Source organism: Octodon degus, unplaced genomic scaffold (assembly GCF_000260255.1).
Source record: "Octodon degus isolate 3935 unplaced genomic scaffold, OctDeg1.0 scaffold00193, whole genome shotgun sequence".
In the NCBI taxonomy this organism is placed as follows: Eukaryota; Metazoa; Chordata; class Mammalia; order Rodentia; family Octodontidae; genus Octodon; species Octodon degus.
Window position 1 is genome coordinate 520719 of NW_004524769.1, and position 21295 is coordinate 542013.

The 21295-nt window shown below is 48.8% G+C and overlaps 1 protein-coding gene across 9 annotated transcripts in view; it reads left to right on the top strand.

Annotated features, from left to right (window-relative positions):
* Mpped2 (metallophosphoesterase domain containing 2) overlaps positions 1 to 21295 on the top strand; it is a 162799-nt gene that overhangs the window by 80237 nt on the left and 61267 nt on the right. For all 9 annotated transcript variants that reach the window (XM_023704244.1, XM_023704245.1, XM_004644107.2 and 6 more), the window contains one exon: positions 3018 to 3243. In XM_023704244.1, coding sequence (XP_023560012.1) covers positions 3018 to 3243 — 226 coding nt within the window. The remainder of the gene's footprint in view (positions 1 to 3017; positions 3244 to 21295) is intronic.

The window sequence follows — 21295 nt, forward strand, 5'->3', positions numbered from 1 at the left end:
GCACTTAGTCTGCTGAGCTGTCTTGCTGGCCCCCAGTTGAGTTTAATTTCATGAGTATCTCCTGATGAGACGCCGTGACCACAGACCGCGCAGGACAGACAGACGTACTCTTCTCCCGGGCACCGACCTGTGTTCGTCCTGAGTCCAGGGCGGCTTTCCCGCCTTGGGTCTGTGCTCTCGCTTTTGTCATGGCTTTGCTGCTCCATGAAGTACTCAAGCTGATATCCACTGGCTTTCTTTAAATAACCTGTTTTATACATGAAAATAGAAGAGTGAAGCTATATGCCACTACTTACATGATTACACTCCATTTTTCCAAATACACTTTTTAAAAATGTAAATAACCACCTGAAATTTTGTCGTGTTCATTTTCATTTCACTGACAGTATCTTGTCCGTCACCGGCTGCACCCGCTGTGTCTGGGGAGAGGTGGAGCTGTTTAGTAGGTAAAGACAGGCTGCTTCGGGGAGAGGAGATTTCTCTACATTACAGTACCTACCTGGGGTTGCGATTTTTTATCCAAGGAGGCCACCTTTGGTGCTTGATCTGAGTAAAATGGGTAAAGGCTAACGCCCTTCTGTCTGGCTGTTTGAAAGTGACGCTGTTGGAATGGCAAGAAGTTGGGAGTTGGATGGCAGAGCCTTCCAAATTAATCCAGGCTGGAAAAAATGAAAATGCCATCAAGGAGCAGGAGATTTGTCAGCTGCCCTGCTTAGACTTTTCATACAGAACATAAAGGTTGGCAGATTATAGATGAAAGGTCAGCTCAGCGGAAAAGAAAATATGCCAGAAGACCTCAGAACGTGCGTGAGGAGTTGCTGCTGGGTTCTCAGGGTGGGAGGGTTTGGCCCATGTGCGAACGTCGGCGCCCTTCTGCGGCTCCTGTTGGTGACTGCTTCTCCGTGCCGGGTCTCTAGAGTGTGATTTGAAGGACTCCAAGACTGCTGGGCTCCCAGGGAGCGCTGCTTTGCTGCACGTTTCCTTTCTTCCTCCTGTTGCTCAAACTGGTCTGAAAGGGAAAGGGCACATTTTCCTTTGTCCTGTGTCCTAGTGTCCCCTGTTGGTGACCAAAGCTCTAGAGTAAGGAGAGGTAGAGAAGCCACAGCCTCCGACAGCAGCAGATACGTAGGTGGAAGGACTGGAGGTGATGCTGCCACCAGGGAGGAGGGGGGTAGCCAGGGGACCACAGTGTGCTGGGGCAGCCTAGGTGGCTCGGGGACCCCACAGGCAGACCTGCCTAGGAGTGACCCCTGTCCTGGGAAACTGGCCTGCTTAGGCCAGGGGACCACAGAGAACCTAGGGTGCATCACCAGCCAGTGGGGCGCAGAGCCAAGATCTTAGGGTGCAGGCCTCGTGGATTTCCTGCACATGCAGTACTGGGAATGTGCTGCGTGGCTACCACATCTCTCCTCTGCGTCTTGGGCACAGGAAGTGTGGAAATACCACTGCTGTCTTGTAGACAGTTCATTCCCAGCAGCCGTGCACTTGGGAGAGGCCTCCCGTCTGGGGTGAGCGCCTTGGCACAGCCTTGCAGATAACTGTGGCCAGGTCCCTGCCACGTGGCCATGTGCGCCAGTAACCCAGGATACTCGCTCATGCTTGGCCTCAGCATTTCAGGTTTTGGTCCCTCTGCAGTGTTATTTTTTTATCAGCATGCTTGCATCCCTTTCGAAGCGTCCCCCTTACGGCACCTGCTCTCTGGGCAATTCCATTGGTGTTAGAAGCCAACAATTAAAAGCCAGTGAAAAATAGTAACACCACAGAACACCTAACCCTTAGAAAGTGCTATGACTTCCAGGGCTGGCCATGCCATCCTGAGGCTCGGTAGTGCTGACATCCAAGTGGACTGGGACAGAAGCTGCCCTGCCCCAACTCCCCCAGATTCTCTTCCCACTAACTTTCCGTGATTAAATCATTGGTTCTAGTTTGCTGTAAGAACCAACTGTTACAAGTGGGTCCAATTTCCCGCTTGGGGTAACTTTAATTCTTCCTGGGATAGCAGGCAACATTAATTTTGCATTATTCCCCCTTCTCCCTCCAAAATAACATAATAAAATAAAACAAAATGAGCAGGCGCCAAACCGTGAGGTGGGTGGTGGCAGACAAGAGAACGGGGAATTAATCTCAGGACAGGGAGAGCTGCCTGGTCCTATCTCCATTTAGATTTTGGTTCTTATAGAATTGCGCATGGTTATTAATATGTATGATCCGTACTTTATTCAAACATTATAAATCTATGCAGAAGTCTCGTGTTTGGGTTTTGCTTTATAGCTTTCATTCTTCTTCCCAGAATTATCTCATTTCGATCGGGAAACTTTTGCATAAAAAGCACACACTGAGAACTCACATTTCCATGCCATAAATATTAAAAGGAGGTTAAGCTTTACAGTTTCTTCTCCCATCCCAATGGGACCAAAGTTAGCCTACCAATCGAGGCCTTTAATAATGTCCTTCTTATTCACAAGCTGAAAAGTAAACGTGAAATTAGGCTTGCGAGAGCAAATTGCACTATGTGGTCCCCTCCTCGGTGCAAACGGTGGGATGCTGGCCAGGCCCTGTCTTTTGCATGAAAGTTATCCTGAACATCTAGCACTTCTCGGAGTTATTAAGAATAGTAGGTTGGCTTGTTTCTTGAGAACCAAATTGAATCCAGGTCACCTTGGAAGGGTCACAACGAAAGTGCTTTTTGCCAGGTAATTAGGAAGTGCAGACTCACTCCTGCATGGGTTCCTCACAGTGAATCTGTTGGACACAGAAGCGTGAGATGGGCGTAGAAGGCTGAGCGACTCCTCGGTGCCTTTGACGTCCCAGCACTTTGCTGTCTCCTGCCTGTGTCCATTTTTGGCCAGTGTAAAGGACGGATGCCCTGTGGCCCATGCAGAAACACAGCGGAACGCGGGAGCCGCTTGACGTGGGCGAGCCATCCGCTAATTGCAGTTGTGGCGGGCGTGCTTCGTGATGGGAAACAGGCTTGCTAATTGCTGCTTTTCTTTTTTTTTTTTTTTTTCTTATTTCAGGAAACCTGCCATATGAATATAAAATAGTGATTGCTGGGAACCACGAACTGACATTTGATAAGGAGTTCATGGCAGACCTTGTTAAACAGGACTACTACCGTTTCCCCTCTGTGTCCAAATTGAAACCAGAGGACTTTGACAACGTCCAGGCCCTCCTGACAAACAGTATTTACTTGCAAGACTCGGAGGTCACAGTGAAGGGATTCAGGATATACGGTGCACCTTGGTAAGTGTTCCTTCCGATGGTTTTCTCTTCTGTTTTGTAGCTAGACACCAAGAAAGAGTGCCTTGGACTTAGGGGCTTTAGATGAATGTGATTTGGATGGCAAGAAAGCCTCTTGCTGGATTTCCAACAGAACACATACTCTGGTAGGGCTACAAACATAGTGTGTATTTCCACTGTGCAACAGATCCGTGTAGTCAAGAACCATAGGGTAAGGCATTGGGAGATGTATCTGTATATGTGGGATTGGGGCCACGGAAGGGTCTCTGTGATGGAGAAGAACTCGATCAGCCTTGGGTGGCCCGTGGCCTTCTGTTTTTACACAGGATGCTGGCCTATAATACCTTGCTGAGATTAGGGTTTCTCAAATCTCTCTATATACCAGAATGACCAGCTCTGTAAGGTCTGGTCATTTACAAAACGTAAAGCCTCCCCTGAGACTCCAGTTCTCCCCTTGACAGAGAGCAGTAGTCTGTGCCTTCAGAGGACCCCAAGCGAGGATGGTGCATGCACAGCTGTAGGCCCATGTGGAGACCGCAGGGCTAACATTCCCAAAACTGTGCCCCAAAAGCCAGGACGCAGGCACAGCCCTATGGGGCCAGATGGGAGACACTGGGGTCTCGGCTCCCCACATGCCCAGTTGTCAGGCCGGAAGAAGAGCCTGGACTGAGGAAGCTGAGCTTGTCTGTGCTTTGGAGGCAGCAATCACAACCTGCTTTCAGGGTCGCCACAGGACCATAGATGGGAAGTGTTTGTGGGGGCTTATGGGATAGCACTGAGAGTGTTTGCGTTCTTGCCTCTGCCACTAAGCACTTGGGGGGACTTGGGCAAGTCCCTGAGCCCTGGAGCCGGCGCTTCCTCTCCTCCATAGTGAGAGCCTGGAGGTGAGTGTTCGCTGGGGTCTGGGCCTCTGGGATCCTCATGGAGGTTCAGTGTCCGTGCTGAACAGAGCTGAGCTTCTCGTCTCAGCTGGAGCTGTGGTAATGTGGCGAGAGGCGACAAAACGGAATTCAGCTTAGGCGCTACACACTGCTGCTCACCTTGTGGACCAGGTGTGCACTGGGTGGCTCCACTGGGCAGTATCCAGGAGGATGGGAGAGGCAGTGTCAAAGTACTGGCAATACACTTCTGTTCCAAATCCATCTGGTCACCATTGTGAGCTCCATAGGAAAGGTCATGCACCAGGCATTGTTCTAAACTCATTATGTCTGTCATCTCATTTAATCCTGATAATCCATTAGGAGATCAGCACTGTTATGATTCTCCCTGGCTGATAAGAAAGCTCAGGCACAGGCAGGTCCGGGCTCCCTCAGGAAACACTGGAGAGTAAGCGGCAGCGTCTTGGTTTGACCCAGAGAGCCTGGCATGGTGAATGCATCTCGGGGGAGGTGGGGGACTTGTCATTAGCGCATAGCAGCTGCAGGTCCTCTCTAGATCCAGCTATATTAATGCGATTGATTTATTTTTATGGTAAAGGGCAAGAGAATGAACAGCAGAAATTAGTTCTGTCAAACTGTAGTGGGAAAGCGGGTCTCAGGGTAGTGCGGGATGTTGGTGCTCGCGTTTCCAGCTTCTCAGGCCAGCCCTTAGTGACAGAGACATGATCCAGGGATGGCCTCTGCCTGGCATGGAAACCCTTCCTGTGGGTCAAGGCCAGTTATGCCGCAAGTGAAGATACTTCCAAACAATCTGCAACAGGAAAAGAGCATTTTAGGCTGCTCCTGAAGGAGCAGAACTTCCAGAGACCCCAGCTCGGTAGTTGTCGAGATGGAGACGGAAGCTGTGTCCTCCATTATCTGAGCCAATGCGAGTCTGTTGGGGACAGGGCTTGGCTGGGCTAGATTTCAGCCCCCGCATAAAGGGGGGACGACTTGAGGTCCTGATGCAGACTGGGCAGCATCTCAAGGGGTAGACGTAGACCTGAGGTGCTCACATATGCGCTGCGATTGGTGTGACCCATGGGGGGGGGGAGCACAGACAGCAGCGTTGGGATCAGAACCGGATGAGCAGTCAGTAAAACAGGCAGCACCAGTCCAACTCCTGAAAACATCCTGAAGCTGTGGTTAGATGTCCCGTGTCGGGGAATTTCCCCAGAACTCCAATTTTTTCCTGCTGGGTACCTCTTTACAGTGAGGGAAATCACTAAATGGGATTTCCATCCCTGGGGTTGTGGTACTTTGGGTTTTTCTTGAGAAAGCAGAGGTTGAAGAAAGTGAAATCTTGGTTTCATCTTGTTTTTTGGAGCTACCGGTTGTTTGGAATGTACTGCAAGATGCTTTGTAAAATGCGTAGCCCCAGGCCCACAGGACTGACTGGCTCTGAGGGACGTTTAAGGACCTCTGGATCCGCATTTCTGTGCAGCAAGCGGAGCTCCCATTTCTGCCTGGGGCCGCGGGCAGGGTTCTTAACGTGGCCTTGCACCTGTCTTCTCATCTGCTTTCCTCTCAGGGGTTATGCAGGGAAAGTCACCTCAGCCATAGCACAAGGAGGCAACAGGCTGGAGCAGCGATGGCGAGCCTTTTAGAGCTCTCAGGGACACGAGCCGCCCATGGCAGTGCGCATGCCGCAGGCTCACCACCAGGGCCAGAGGAAGCACCCGCGAGCATTGGCAAGTGCTGCAAGCCGCGCAGTGCTGTTTCCAGTCTGCCTGTAAGGAGACTCGGTGCTGGAGTCGGGGCCGGGCTCCAGCCTGGGCTCACAGACGCGGGGGGGCGAGGGCTGAGCCTGTCTGTTCAGCGTGTAGGACAGGGATGAGTGAAGCCTGGCCTAGTGCCTTGCACGTGCTGCCCACTGACCATGATTACAATCTCCTTCAAGGGAAACACATACCTGTAGACGGGCTTGCTTTCTACAGTGCCCTGCGCAGTGTAGTTTTTAACTTGTTTCATTATGCAGACCTTGAGTAGAAGTTTGCATGACTTTGTACTGCAGACACCAGTATTCTTCCTTTTGAATTTGTGTTTCTTTGGTCCCTGATGTTCTCTGGAGGGCAGCAGCTGCTAATAACCCAGGAGATACTCAAACCCAATAGCTATAAACTGAGCCATTTTATTTTCATGCTTTCCAGTGAATATTCTAAGTGAAATATAATATTAAATTCTGAATTGTTGGTAATGAGTAATTTTAACTAAAAAAAAAAAAAAAAAGAAAGAAAGAAAGCCCAGAACCTTGATACTAAGCATTTCCACCTTGCCACAGGCTTTCAAAAAAAGTACACGGCAGTGCACCTGCATGGTGTGTGTAGGGCCCTGGGCTTGACTTCATCACTCACTAACTCAATCAGTCAATGACTCAGTTTGCTATTAGTTTGCCTTACAGGGTTTGAATGGTATTACAGCTGAAAGCTACATGAGGATTAGGGAGAACTAAGGACCACTTCGCAATTGACCACGGAAGGGAATGCATCTGAAGGAGGTGCCTTACTGTGCCTGGGGCTGGGGCGCCCCATACGTGCAGCGGGTGGTGCTGGGGCTGGAGCAGGCCGCCATGGAAGGGGACTGCCGTGTGGTGTGATGGGAGTGGGGCAGTTCCGAGTCCTAACTGAAGACATGGAAGCCCCATGCAGCATTCCACGCTGGGAAGGAGGGCAGGAGGGTCTCGAGGTCGGCTCCATGGCTCTGCTGCCTCCTCCTTCTCCCAAGCAGTGCGGAGCCATCTTCCAAGGCAGGCACCCATGTGCAGCAGTTCCTCCACCTCTTGCGACTTTCCTTCTCCCTCGTTGGGGACAGGAGAGCGCAGTCCTGTGTCCTCTCATCTGGTCAGCCTCCGGATCTGAGCGCTGGTCTCATCCCTGACGCCCTCCACTGCCTCCACAGTTGTGGCTCCCAGCTCCCTTTCTGAGGCACCCTCGACTCTGTGATGTTTCTCTGATGCCTAAGGATGGCCAGAGAGACGAGATGAAAATCAGAGCTGCCAAGCTCTGGCTGCTGCGGTAATGCTCCTCTAGCCAGGGTCGGGGAGGTGGAATTTGGAAGTCACTTGTGTTTCCAGTACGGAATCCACCACCAAGGCATAGTGGCAAGTGAGTTTCAGTGAACTTGCCTGTGGACTTGGCATTTAAAAGCCGAGTGGCCTCTGCTTTTTATGATTTCAGTGGCCTTTTGATGCTCAGATGCAGTGTAGCAAAAGATCCATGTGCTAAGTGGTGAGCAGCCAGGCTGTAGGACAGACAAGGCGCTGGCTGCGGGATGGGAGCGCACTGTGCTGCTCAGCTCCGCTGTGCCTCCTTCTCCTCCAGGAGAAGCACAGAGCCGCCGTCCTGCAGCGTTCAGTGATGAGGACTGGGCTTTCGATGGCCAGGAGTCTGATCTCTAGGCAGACCAAGAGGTCAGGAACACAGCACTTTTTCTTCACACCCCAGTGGGCCCCGTGTAGCTTGTCAGAGGCAGTGACCTCAGAGGCAGTGTCTCCCCTCCTACAGCAGACGAGCTGCAGCGGGCATAGGCAGAGAAATGTTGGGGTGGCTGCACCAGCGGGGGAAGGCCTGGGGCTGCCTTCACAGAGGACGTGTGCGCAGGGCTTTCCCACCCCTGCTCTGTCCCCTCTTTCCTGTCATAAATGCATGCGTTCATTCATGCATTCATTTAGATGTAATTTTCTCAGTGCATTTCCAAGTGGAGTTAAGTGTGGACTCCTCTGTCTGCAGCACACACAGTTGTGTCTGCACACAAATTGCCAGGAGGTTGCTCACGGTTCCCCGTGCTGCTCAGCACTGCGGTGCTTCACGTCTACCCTGCCAGAGAGGCTTCAGAGGTTTCATTTCCAATTATAAGTTTTGTAATGCATCATGTATTTTGCTGACAGTCTTCAAGTTCTTGAAACAGCAAACAAATTAACAGCAGATATTGAGCGAGCAGATTAGAAAAGCAATTGGAGCTCGTCTGATGGAATTTGGGCACGGAGATGGGCAGAATGGGTGCATTTATTTTAGTTTTACAGTCATCCATTGTGATTAACTTGGACTAAGAGAAAAAAGAAACATCTCCCTGTTAAGTAGAGAAGTCCCTTCACACTCAGAAGCCAGCCTGCCGAAGCACAGTGTGAGTTCTGAATCCTGTTTTCAGAGGTCCCTGTCTATATCCTGGTGGTTCCAGCAGAGTCAGGCATAGGAAAGGTCTTTGAGCAAGTGTTAAGCAAATACGCACTTGCTTTTACATGACTCTGTTTGAAGGCCCAGGCTCACATTTCATTTTTCTTGGCCTGGGGCCCACTGGCTCTCCCACTATGAAATCCGTGCTGCTCTGTCGGGCTCTAGAATTTCAGGGCTCTGTCTACATTTTTGCCTTTTTCAGAATGCAGCTGACTGCCCTTAAAGCTGTGTAGGATCAGATTCATTTCTGTTTTAACAACAGCCCTGTTGATTTGCAAGAGTAGAAAGCAGGCCGATCGCTTCACTTCCTACCTCTCACTGATAGCCAGAGCAGCCCGCGAAGAGAGCCTGAGTCACGAGCCGGTTCCTGCAGAGCTGGGGCTGCTGGACACAGCTCAGCCTTCAGCACAGGCAGCTCTGACCAGCCGGCGCAGCCACCCCAGCCCGGCCCAAAGCCTTGCACAGGTGTGCGGGGGCTGCTTAGTGCGAGAGGCGGGGAGGCCTGAGGCCAGGTCCACAGTGCAGGAGGCTTGACACCCATGCTGGCACTGTCTCTGTTTCTGCCTGCACAGCCTGGGAAGGCAGCTCAGCCAGCAAGCAGCGATGGTGACTACCTGGCATTTGGCTAGTGCACCTCACTCACAGATGCCTGCTGTTCGTTTAGACCACCTGTAACTCTTTTCCGTAAGCAGGACTTCATTAGTAACAATCATTCCCAAGAGCCAGAGTTCACAAGAGCCTCTTGTCATGTAGCTCCCTTTGAACAGAGGGATCTGGGTAGGGAGGTTTGGTCAGAGAGGTGGCTGACCAGAAGAAGCCTCAGAGTTGGTTTGGGCAGAATGGAAACTGGATTCTAGAGTCCACCTGCCAAGTTCCTAGTCTACACCAGAGCATCCTAGAAATGACAGATGCCCATCAACTTCTCGACCTAGGACCCCCAGGACGTGGCTGCTTTGCATCTTAGAAGACTTGGCTGTGGCTGCTGAGTTGCACAAAAGTGGCCAGAAATCCAGGCCACTGCTCTGTAGGGGCTCTCCGGGTTCCGAGGTGAGGGAAGTTTGCAGGGGAGAGGAGCAGTGTGGGAGAGGAGGGGGCGTCGGAGTCCTTTGTGTTGTGTGCTCTAGAGAGTGAAGCTTTGAAAAGAAAAGCCCACAACCCAATGTGGTGCGGCTCAGATTCCAGCCAGTGGGCAGCCAAATTTCTCCAGCTCCCCAGTTGGAGACCCAGGATGGTCCCAGTCTATATTAACTCCCATTGCTGTTGCTGCTCTACCTTCTGGCACGGCACCTCTACCTGTGGCTCAGATGTGGTCACGCCTCTGTCCACATCTTAATCCCTTTCTGACTTGCATTGAGAGTGAGACAGGCTTGAGGCACACAGATCTGTGGCACTGCTGTGGGTCACCCTGCTGTGCTGTGGCCGTCGCAGCCAGGCTCTGTGCTGTGCTCCATGGGAGAGGCCTTTGTGCTTCCAGGAAGCTCTGTGAGGACTCCTGAGGCCTATGCTCCTCATGCCCTTGAGGGTCCTCTGTGACCCATGGGCAGCTGGGCAGAGGACAGTGGACAGCAATGCCCTCTCTAATGGGGAAGGCTTTGTGCATGCTGGGCTAAGCTTTTCTTGCTGCCTCCCTCTCCCCACAAACTGTCTGTCCCTTTCCTCTGGTAATGAATTTCTAGCAGCATCTCCCAACAGTCAGTCACAACTCTGGTTCTACCGTCTGAAGGAGGCAGACAGGGTAGTATAAAGCCTTGGGGACAGGCTGTCCCCCCATGAGCTGGAGTCTCAGTTTCAACACTTAGAACTTATTTCCTTTGTTAAACACATTATTTAGTCTCCCTGGGCCACAGTCCCATCTGCCAAATGGCCAAGCAAGGAATAATAGCTGCCTTGTTCTGAACATCACTCATGTATGAAACCTTAGGTGACACTGTCTTTTAGCCTCATAGCAACTCTACATTGTGCCATGACAGAGAAGGTGAATTGCAAGGTCGTCCCAATTAAGAGTCTTGCAGTGGTGACTGGATAGTACCGCTGCCCTCATCTGTGGGTTAGTCCGCTGTCCTTCCTATCTGCATGCACTGTTGCCAGCTGGGGCCCGCTGGAGGTGGATCATGGGGCTGTGCCCTGGCTGCTTCATCTCTCCTTGGCATCCTCTCCTGCCTCCAGCCACCATGGGCTGAGAACATTTTCTCGGCCACATTGTTCCTCCAGATTGTGGCTTTGGAGCCATGCCTATGGACTGAGCCCTTGAAACCATGAGCCATATGAAACCAGTCCTCCTTTGCATCAAGCCTAGGGGTATCATGTCTCAGCACTGGGCAGGCTGCCTAGTATGCTCCCCTACTGGGGAGATGAGAAAATGAAAGGCTGGAGAAGTTAAATAGCTCAGCCGAGGATGCCCATTTTCCAGTGGCCTGGAAATCAAACTGCAATCTGATGGGCTCCAAAACTTCTATTTTTTAATTTATTTTCACTTGTTATGGTTTATTTTTCTCATAGGAATGAAATGAGATCTGAAATGCTAAACAATGTATTAATTTCTTCTCTGAAAAGTAAATTTTTGTTTTGTTCATTTTGTTTGGTATCATTTTTATACTAATTAACTAGACCAAGGCAGAAGGGACAGCACTGAGGTTGGTAGGAAGCCTACTCTAGCATAGTGATAGAGACTTCTTAGAGCTTTTGATGGTACAAGCATCCCGCTGTGGCACATGCGTCATGCGTCATGGTTCACCACCACTGGGCTGGGAAAATGCTTTCGTGTGTGTGTGTGTGTGTGTGTGTGTGTGAGAGAGAGAGAGAGAGAGAGAGAGAGAGAGAGAGAGAGCGACAGAGAGAGAGACAGAGACTGACACACAGAGAGAGACAGAGAGAGAGCAGAAGAGAGAACTTTAAGAAGTGGCTGGTGAATATTGTTGAGCTGCTCTGCATGATGAGTTGCTCATGGTGTGATAAGTGTGACTCAATCAGGAAAGGAAGCTAGCGCATTTCCGCTGTTTTGTCCAGAGCCATGGGACAGTGATGGGAAGTCTGGTAAATGAAGACTTACAGGTAGTGTTTAAGGTCGCGTAGGTGCAGTCTCATTCTCGTGTGAGGGAAGCCTGGCGGGGGGCTTTCATCCAGGAAAGATAAGGGTAGTGTTGGGCAGCAGGCAAGCTGCGTGCAGAACATTCCTTGAGCATGAGTGCTTCCCTGCCACTCAGAACCGGAACCAGAACCGGAACCGGAAGGCCTTGGGTGTGCAGCACCACCAGGTGACCACAAGTCTGCATTCACTCACAAGAAGAGGCTGTTTTGCTCAAATATTAGAGGAGATCAGCTTGGTTGGTGCGTAAATACAGTGACTGTGACTAATAGTGTTCAAGCATGAAATCCACAGCAAAAACTAAAGTGGAAAGGCAGAAGAGGAGCCCTGGTAGGCAGGTGCGCACTGAGGAAACGGCTGAGATCTTGCCTGAGGAGGGGTCTTCCCATGAAAAACTTCTCAAGACAGCATCTGGAGGTGGTGGTGATAAACACTGGTTAATCTAGGAGCCCTTAGCCCTACAGTCTGCGTGATGGGTTTATAGGTTAGATCGAATAAATAAAAAGCGGTGCTGGAATTTCCCCCGGATCTACAGTAAATCAACAGCGAAGACTAAGTGAAGCCACTGCTTTGTTTGTAAAGAAACAGAAAGGCCAGAGGCAGCACACTGGCTTCCCACACTTTCCAAACTGGGCTTTGGGCTTCACGCGTCGTGTGCAGGACTGGGCGGAGAGCTACGTGCCTCGGGTGGCTGCCTGACTGAGTGCACAGCAGCTCCTGCTCCTCCCACGGCCTTTCACGCTGCCACCTTATTGAAATTCTGGGATATATTGATCTTAAAGCTGAATCTAATAAGGGCTACCAATGTTCCTCGTCCCTGGAGGTTCACAAGGCAGGGAGTAGCTCAGAACACCATGGTTCTAGAAGGAGAGCTGTTGAGCACAGAAGCTGGAACAAACATTGTTTGTTGCCTCAGTGATTTGGAAGCCCAGCTCTAAATCTTGCGGCATCACTAGGTCTGCACCGAATCAGGAATCAGTACACCAGCCTTCAGAACCAAGTGAAGGTACTGGACTGAAACTTAGTCAGCAACTGTTGAGGGCCAAACTGGCCGGGGCTGCGCTGTTGGGTTCTGCTGCCACCTCCGCTGCTGTCCCCATCTAAGTGTGAACAAGTTTGTTTTCAAGACTCAGGATTCATCTGCAGATTCTGTTTTTATGTGATTTCAACACATGGGCCGCATTTGGGAAGGAGGAGTTTCAGTTTGGGGGTCACTGCCTGTTTCGCTGAGTACTCACTTGAAAGACGAGGCGTTTCTCTGTGGGGTTGGCACAGGTGAGGGGAGGCAGGAAGCCCAGCAGCTGACTCGGGCTGAGCCTGACCTTGGTGCACTCGGTTCTCTCTTGAGGTCCAGGAGGGGGGGACAGGCGGGGGCTCGCCTTGCAGTACCCACCCCTACTCGTGGCTTCCCTGCACTACGAGAGCCCATCCCGAGGAGCGAGTCATTGTTAAGGTTCCTGAGAAACAGGACGGCTGCTGAGGAAAGTGAGGAGCTTGGCTTGTCTGTGAGCTGTGCACAGGCTGCCGAGCACTCTGAGGCCTTCGCAGGTGCTGGAGCCATCCTGACGTGCTGACGGACAGAAACCCGGTGGTTCTAGAGCCTGCAGGTGTGGACAACGTCTGTGCCTCTGTCTCACTCCGAAAATACCAAACCAAATCCTCTCCTGAGTGAGACCGAAGAAGCTTTTGTTTGACTGAATTTCTCCAGCTGGGAGTAGAGAAATGATGGTGGGACAATGAAGTAGGAGACCATTTGTATCTTCCGCATGATACAAATCAGGCCAAAGAAAGAGAAAACGCAAGAGAGACAGCAGTCTCAGTGCTCAACCGCTCTGTTTCCCGGGCTGGCTGTAGTCAGGTCAGTTAACGAGATATTCATGCTTGATGACTTTACAATTCCAGTAAAACAACTCATATATTCCCCATTTTAATGGTTTTCAACGTTAAAGAATCGGTATCATATATCAGGAGTAGCAGCGAGGTTTTCTTCCTTTAATTAGTAGTAAGCATTTTAAAAGCCATATCCTCACCAAAAGTGGACAGATGGATCATAACATTATAAAAATGGAGAGAGAGAAAATGAAAACTGAGAGGGACTGCCCTACGAGGACAGTGGAAGCTATCTCCTGTGAATGGCTTATTTTTCTTTCATTTTACGTTTCCTGGAATTCTGTATATTCTTACAGGAGATGAGTTTTATTTTTCCTATCAGGAACAAGAAGGCCACATCCTCTGGCCACACAGAGTGTCTATGGATAATTTAGAAATAAGCACTCATATTCTAACTGCACACCGGCTGTGCGTGTGTGATCTGTGTCTTTGTGGGCCTGCGTGTGGTGTGTGCTTCTCCTGTGCTCTGTGTGATGGGTTACTGGAGAAGATGGGGGTTGGCGAGTATTCACCCTAATGAACAAGTGCTGTTTTGCCGGACCGACATGGGCAGGGGCAACTGGGTTCCCTCCTCTAACCCAGAAATTCTTAGATGGTGGTAGGTGGTTGGCACATTGCTGCTCGACTGGCTGCTAAACCCTGGAGCACTTGGGTGACCCCACATGCGGGTCCCTGGGTCTTGGCCTTCCCAGGACGTGGCTGTGGTCAGAGATGCCTGTGCCTACCTTTGCTTATCTGTATTCCGGGGCTGCCATGTCCCCTCTTTTCCATGTCTTTGTTCTATCAATCTGTGAAACAGGGCTCGGCTTCTGCTTAGCCCTCGTAGCTTGTTTCTATTAATCAGTCTGCAAAACAGGTCGACGTGCACGCTTTTGTTCCAGAGCTTAATGTGCTCTCCTTGTCAGCCTACAGCTCCGGCTGCTTGCTTTGCCTTCCACAGGCCTGGCTGTGAGATTTTTTTTTCTTTTTATGCTGATTGCACTGTCAAGAAAGCAAATACTGTTTGAAGACAACAGAAAGATGCTGATGCAGGCCTGTAGAGCTGTATCAGGAACAGAAACGTTGATAGAACATGCAACTTATGAGACCTGCCTGATAAGCTATGCCGTGCGCTTGATTGGGCCAGAAAATGAAGCAGCATTCACATTGCAGTCCGGAAGCGTGTGGGGTGAACAGAGTCTGCCCTTGTGGATGCGAAGCACGATTCTCTGGATGCCTGCAGTCGGAACGCCACTCTGTCACCGCGGCACTGGGTATATGCAAGAAGACTCGACTGAGTCTTGTGAATTTCCTTGCTTGGGTCCTTTCCACTTCCCCTCGTGCCAAAGTGACCTTGCCACAGATTCAGGTTCTTTCCCCTGTGACCAGGGAAGACTGTGCATCTCAGTTTTCGCTTCTTCATCATCAAGGGGCAAGCGCAGGCCTCCCTGTGGAGAGCCAGTGTGGATTCGCTGGAGTGCATGTTACAGACGGCCTTGAAAAATTCTCATTATCACCGTCTGAAAAATTCTCCTAATTCTAATGGCTTGGCTGGGAAAGAATGTTAATGCATCACTTTTGCCAGCAACGGTGAAGCTCTAGGATACAGGTTTCTGGTCTTTTACACTCTGCAAACCTTGAGCACACCACTTGTGGCATAGCTGCTCCCCCCAACTCTGTTGAAACCCACGCAAGAAACAAATTCTTGTAGACCCAAATTAAATTTGTCATCAGTGATAAATTCAGGCCTGGAAGATACTTTAATAAGTGCTTCAGTGTGATTTATTGGCTCTGCTGGTTAGCATGGGCGTACTGTGTCTTGTACAGATCTTAGCGGACACAGTTTCTGACTAGACCTTTCTTGATTAAAATGAAACAATGAAAAGTCTCATTTTCATCACTGTGGTAATTATTTTAGGACTAAATTGGAAAGTAAGCACACTGCAGCCCTGTCATTAATATAAAAATAAAGACAGCAAAGAAAAAGAAAAAAGTGCCAAAACGTGACGAGGCGGGGAGCCAGCGTGAGATTCCCGTTCCCCCCAAGCCTCTATTTTATTTCCTTTGTGTGCAGGCTGAGCAGCTACGCGTTTGCCGGTCGTGGCTTAGGGCGCAGCCCTTGCATACAGAGCCACTAATGAGTGACCGGATTCAGCTGCTAATTTGAAAGGCTTTGTGGCCCTTTCACCCCAGACACTGGCAGCTTCATTAGGCGTGGCTTTGTCCGAGCTGACCTTCCTGGCCTGCGGATCGCAGCTAAATACCAACATCAGCCCCCCTGCCCCAGGAGTCCAGACCCCACGCCTGGGCGCCCATCTTATCAGCATCTGTCACTGATGTAAACGTGGACGTCCCGAAGCTTGCCGCCATGTAATTAGGGCTACATTCCCCCAAAGAGGCCTTCCTTCCTAACACTGGTGGGGGTATTTGCTCTGCTGAAGATTTCAATTTTAGAGCAATTAGCACATTTCCTGATCTTTTTATTAAAAATGTATTTTTATAAGCCACACCTTGAAAGTGTGATTACATGGCTGTTTGAGGGGGAGCAAGGGAGACCCACTGGTTACCTGTTTCTCTCTTGACCTAGGGAAATGCAGAGAATTTGGTATTATTGACTCCAGCAAGAAAACGTAATCATTTCTTTCTCTTCTTAGAACTTAGCCTCTGGGAATGCACTCTTCTTCAGTTTAAGCCATGTACCAAGCAGGTGGAAAGGAGTCTCCTGTCTGTTGTGCTCTTTGAAATACCCTGTGAAAGCAAAGGTTGAGTATGCTTTGTGGAGCTTTCGACTGTCGGGGAGAAAAGCTTTTATTTTGGGGGTGTATTCTTTATACAGTCTCCCCCTACACGTCTCAATTCCCAGAAAAGTTATTCCGCTTTCTTTTTATAATTTTTGCCCTCATTTACCAGGAAGCAGCTAGGCGGGGATCTCTGGACCTGGCGTGTGATTACCAAGCAGAGCAGGAAATCTTGGTAAACTTCCCTCCGATCAGAGCCGCTTTTCTAAGCCAGGTCTCTGATGATCTTAGTTTGAAGTGGTTTGAGCTCTCCTTCCTTTTTAAAGAAAGACATAAAATTAGAGATGGGAAAGAACTCTGAATGTGACAACGTCACTTTTTCTACCCCTTGGCCAGCAGGACCTCCCTCCCCCTGGCGTGGACCCTGGTGTTCCGCTCAGCCTCCCTTAAGACAAGGAGCCCAGGGAGGCTTCTTGCCCAGTCCCCGGGAAAACGTCCCCACAGACATGCCTTCAGGGCTCTTCCTGCTCGGAGACAGTGACATTCTTGCACACGGCCTCTCGTCTTCTCAACCTTCAGGAACTTTGGCTTGGTCAAGAGGTCTGTGTCGTGGACCAAGGAGCCATACCTGCATGCAAGGTTCTGCTTTCTGCTGGCGCCTGAATGGCAGTTTACTCACAGCACTCCCTCCTGCGAGCCACGTGCTGAGGATGTGCCCCACGTGGAGTGGTCCACACATTTTACCTGCGAATGAATCTCATAAGTCCTTAGCCATTCCCAGAAGCCTGCCACTAGAGCTCCTCTGAATCTTAAGTGATTTTGAGAGTTTTCAGGGCTCCAGGTAGTAGAGAAGGCCTCTGAAAATTTGTTCTTAGAAGAACAGAACTAAATTACTTGAGGCCTTCAGTCGATGATGCGTGGCCGTCCTGGATCTACGGCAGGCCAAGTATTTATTAGCGGATGCTGCTGTGGCCAGCTGTTAGCTCGGGGCTGGGGCACCGTCATAGTTGGGACTCACTTGTGCGCTTTCCCTCTCTGAGGCCGGCCTTTCTTCTTCAGGTGTACATTCCTCTGACTTCTGGATTTATTTTGCCTTTGATTACTGAAGTGCTTATTATGCCATGTTTGTACACACACGTAAACTCACACGCATGCACCTCTAAGTACCTAATACATGCTTGCTGGCTCTGAACTTTCTAAAAATGATACTGCAGGGCTGTCACAGAGAAGTCAGCTTCTCAAGGATTGAACCGGGCACATGGAACTATAAACTCTACAAAAACAAAGAAGCAACTATTGGAGGGCTTTGGCACGCACCTGCACGTGGCGGCATTCGGAGGGAGTCAAACCGCAGAGGGAGTGGCCACCACGGCTTTGCACTGAGCATGGTCGCAGCCAAGCAGGGGTGTGGCCGCAGTGGCTGAAGCTCCCGAGAGCCTCGGCGTCTGGGCAAGGGAGGCATTTGAAGGAGCTCGGAATAGCTAGAAGCACAGACAGTGAGGAGAAATGGGGGGTGGGAGGGGGGCGTTGTGAGAGGCAACAGCTTCCCTGGACAGATCTGTGGCCGCTTCTGAGCACTGGGCCATCCTGGGCACGTGGGAGCAGCCAGGCCTGGGTATGCGCTCCTGGGCATCACAGGGTGGTGGCAGCAGGCGTGCAGGGACTGCTTCTCAGACATCATCTGCCAAAGCAGGTCATTAACACTCTGCCAAGATTCATTACAGAGCCCCGAGTGTCCACAACAGGACTTTCAAAATATTTAGAAATTATTTGATATCTGAAGAGCCAGGGTGGTGTCACCCACTGCCGAGGAAGGGGATAACAGAAGCTGACTTGGAGAGGGATCTAGCATTAGGGCGTCAGACACAACCGTAAAGCAGTTGTCATCGCTATGGGAAGCATGATCAAGAAACTATGGTTGTGATGCATAAATGGAGTCTGGACCGAAAATTTTACAATGGGGAGGACATACTTGTAGACTTTGTTCAGTAGATGGGCTGGGTAGTAAATCAACTAATAGAGAAAAGATTATGTGAACCTGAAGGTAGATTGACAGAAACCTTGAGATCAGGGAAGAGAAGGAAGTATTGACAAAGATGGACAGATGGACAGCACTAGGGACCAAGGTCTGAATTATGGGTTTTTTAAGAATCATACTAAAGGAGAGAGAATGTGAAGATATGGTGTGTGATGAAGTACCCTCGTGTGCTAGAAGGCATAAATTGATAGATTAAGAAATAGCAGCTAACCCAAGCAGGAAAAGTAGGAGAAGAAGTGTATGTGGACAAGTCAGGCTGCTGAGGGCCAAGCAGCATGAGAAGGTGATGACTGCCCCCTCATTGAAGACAATCCCCCTTTCCCCCCATAATTTTATTGAGAAACAAATAGCAATGGGACAGTTTCAAATCAAATTGGGAGGACAGTTTCAATTAACAGATTGCATACTGTCTTCCTAGGGGTTATTTGTTGTACAAGGTGTAGACATGATATCCTATTTACAAATACTATCAGAACAAATCTCTCTATTCATTGAATTAAGAGATTGCAGCTATATATCTATCCTAACCATTTTGAATACACAGATACAAAATGGCCATTTGTCTGTATCCCTTTTTTTGTTTAGTTCCATCATTTAAATATTATAGGTATATGAACTCAGCAAAATATTACAAAATAGTCCAGTAGTCCATAATAGTATTGGGTCTTCCACTTGACTGGCAATGTCAGAAGTTGTTGACCTGAGTCCCCTACAGCTCAACATAACAACAGATTTTGGGGCCAAAGAGGAAAGTGATCGATGATGTAGAGTGTGCCTAAGGAGAGTCACACGGAGAGAAAACATTCTCTCAGGCTTTCACAGAGAGCACATTGGCCAAGCAATGGCCGTGACTCATCCACATGGCTGCACTGACAAAGGATGTACAATCTGAGGTACCGGATCTCAGGATAAATCCTGAGGAGATTTCACTGACCTTATCAGACCCAAAAGCTACAACTCTTGTTACATAGATCTTGCTTTATCTTGGCCTTAACCATCCAGCAGAAAAGTATAAAAACAAAGTATAAGAATTAAAGCCATGCTGTTATGAAGACAGTTCCCTGAGGGACAGCGACCACGATGGCTTTAAGCTTTTCACCCTGACCAGGGCAATCAGAAAGCAGTGGAGTGGCTTCCTTGAAGAGCTCAAATGTGTGCCCCTGGACTTCTCCAGCCAGTGAAGATCCTTGATGACCGTACTGCGTGCTTATGCCTGGCAACCTGCACAACTAATCTGAAGATGAAAATATGCAATGTAACAGCCATTGTTGAATTCCTACTACTTTGTTTAGTGAGATTCTGTATCATTTGTAATGTTTTCTCTTTCTTTTTTTCTTTTACTATTTTTAAATTCTCTTTAAAAAAATTCCTTGATGACTAAAATCAAAATAACATTTTTGGACAAACTAAAGTAGAGAAAATGTATTGCCATCACCCACAGCGTGGAAATGCTGCAGGAAATTCTTTGGGCTGAGGCAAAATGATGCTAGAAAGGGAACAGGCTGAGAGGCTAGACCAGTGCTGGGTCAGGCAGACCTCCGGAACAAAGAGAATATCAGGAATGGTGGATATCACAGTGGCTGTAAAAACCTGCGTCTCCCACTGCTTTACTTTAATGACTGTTTAAAGCAAATATTATGCAGGTAGACCATGTCTAATCCCAAAATCGGACATCTGAAATGCTCCCAAATCTGCAACTTTTTGAGTGCTGGCAGGATCTTAAAATGCTTCAGATTTGGGGATATTTTGGATTTCATGGTTTCGGATAAGGAGTGTTCATTCGTCAGCTAGTAAATTCTTCAAATACTCCAAAATCTCAAAGTAAATCTAGAACACTTCTATCCCAAGCGCTTTGGAAAAAGAGGTATCTGATCCGCACGTTGTGTCCTAGGGGCACACGTGGGTGTGACACAAATGTGACACCTGTTAATAGGTAGAGGGAGGAGACCTAATGTGGCTGGGAGAGGCCTACGTTGTGCATGAAGTGTTACAGGATTAAGTACACTATGAAATATTCAGGATACATAATGGAATCCTTAGGACAATGTAATACATAATACAAAGAGATGTGGTCTAAGAAGCCAATTAGTAGGCCTTTTGTAAGTTAGAACTCTAACAATTTTCAAATAGAAAAAATAGTCAAGCAAAGGAGAATAGAAGGAGGAAGAGGAGGAGCACAAACAAAACAAATTAAAAAGTAAATAAGCAGTGCAGTCTTTCCTAAAGCTGTAATGGCTACGGCTTATTGTACATAAATTTTTTCCGAATAAAATTTATTTTAAACAGAAATCATTAGTTCACATTAATGAATTTAAAAGACAGTGATCATCCAGATAAATTAGAAAACAACTCTGTGTTACCTACAAAGACACATTTTAAATATGTAGACATCCTTGAAATAGAGAGATGTACTTTAAATACAATACACACATCGGTTGGAGTCCCTGGCTGGGATTCCCCGGGTGGGCGCCTGAGATGGTTAGCCTGGTAGATGAGATGGCTGTACCAGTATCAGACAAAGGACAGTGGCACTCACAGTGAAAAGGAGGCGCCTCAAGCATGGGACAGAAATGTGCATATGCGGAAAGCTGGACCTTTGCAATGCACAAAACAAGTATGACAACATTAAAGGAAATAGAGACCGTTCCACAGTCATAGTAGGAGACTTTAATATTCCTCAATCCCCCTTCCCCCCAAAAGAAGAAAATTTATTTTAGGAATAAAAGACCTGCACAAGGTTACGAACTACTTTTGTCTAAATGATGTTCGCAAACACTTCTAGTAACAGCTGCTGGAAACCTGTTCCGTTCAAGTGCCTGTGGTGGCCTCCCCAGGTAGATCCTCCACTGAGCCAAAAATACGCTCCAGTAAGTCTAAAAGGACAGAAAACATACGAAGTATTGCTTCTAAACATTAAAAGATTTAGCTAAAATCAGTAACAGTGAGATGCTCAGAAAATTTCCAGATATTTGGGAATTACTATAAATGAGATACTTCTAAATCAAAGAAGAAACCCCCAAATTTAGAAACCATTTCAAATTGGATAGTTCTAAAAATATTATGATCACCCTGTGGGGGCTGTGGAGAAAGCATGGCGTAAAGGAGAATTTTGAATGTTGATATTAGAAAAAATATAAAGACAGGGGCTGGAGAGATGGCTCAGTGGTCTAAAGCACCTACTTAGAACAAGCTTAGCAAAGCATCAGGGACCGCGGTTCAATCCCCCAGCACCACAT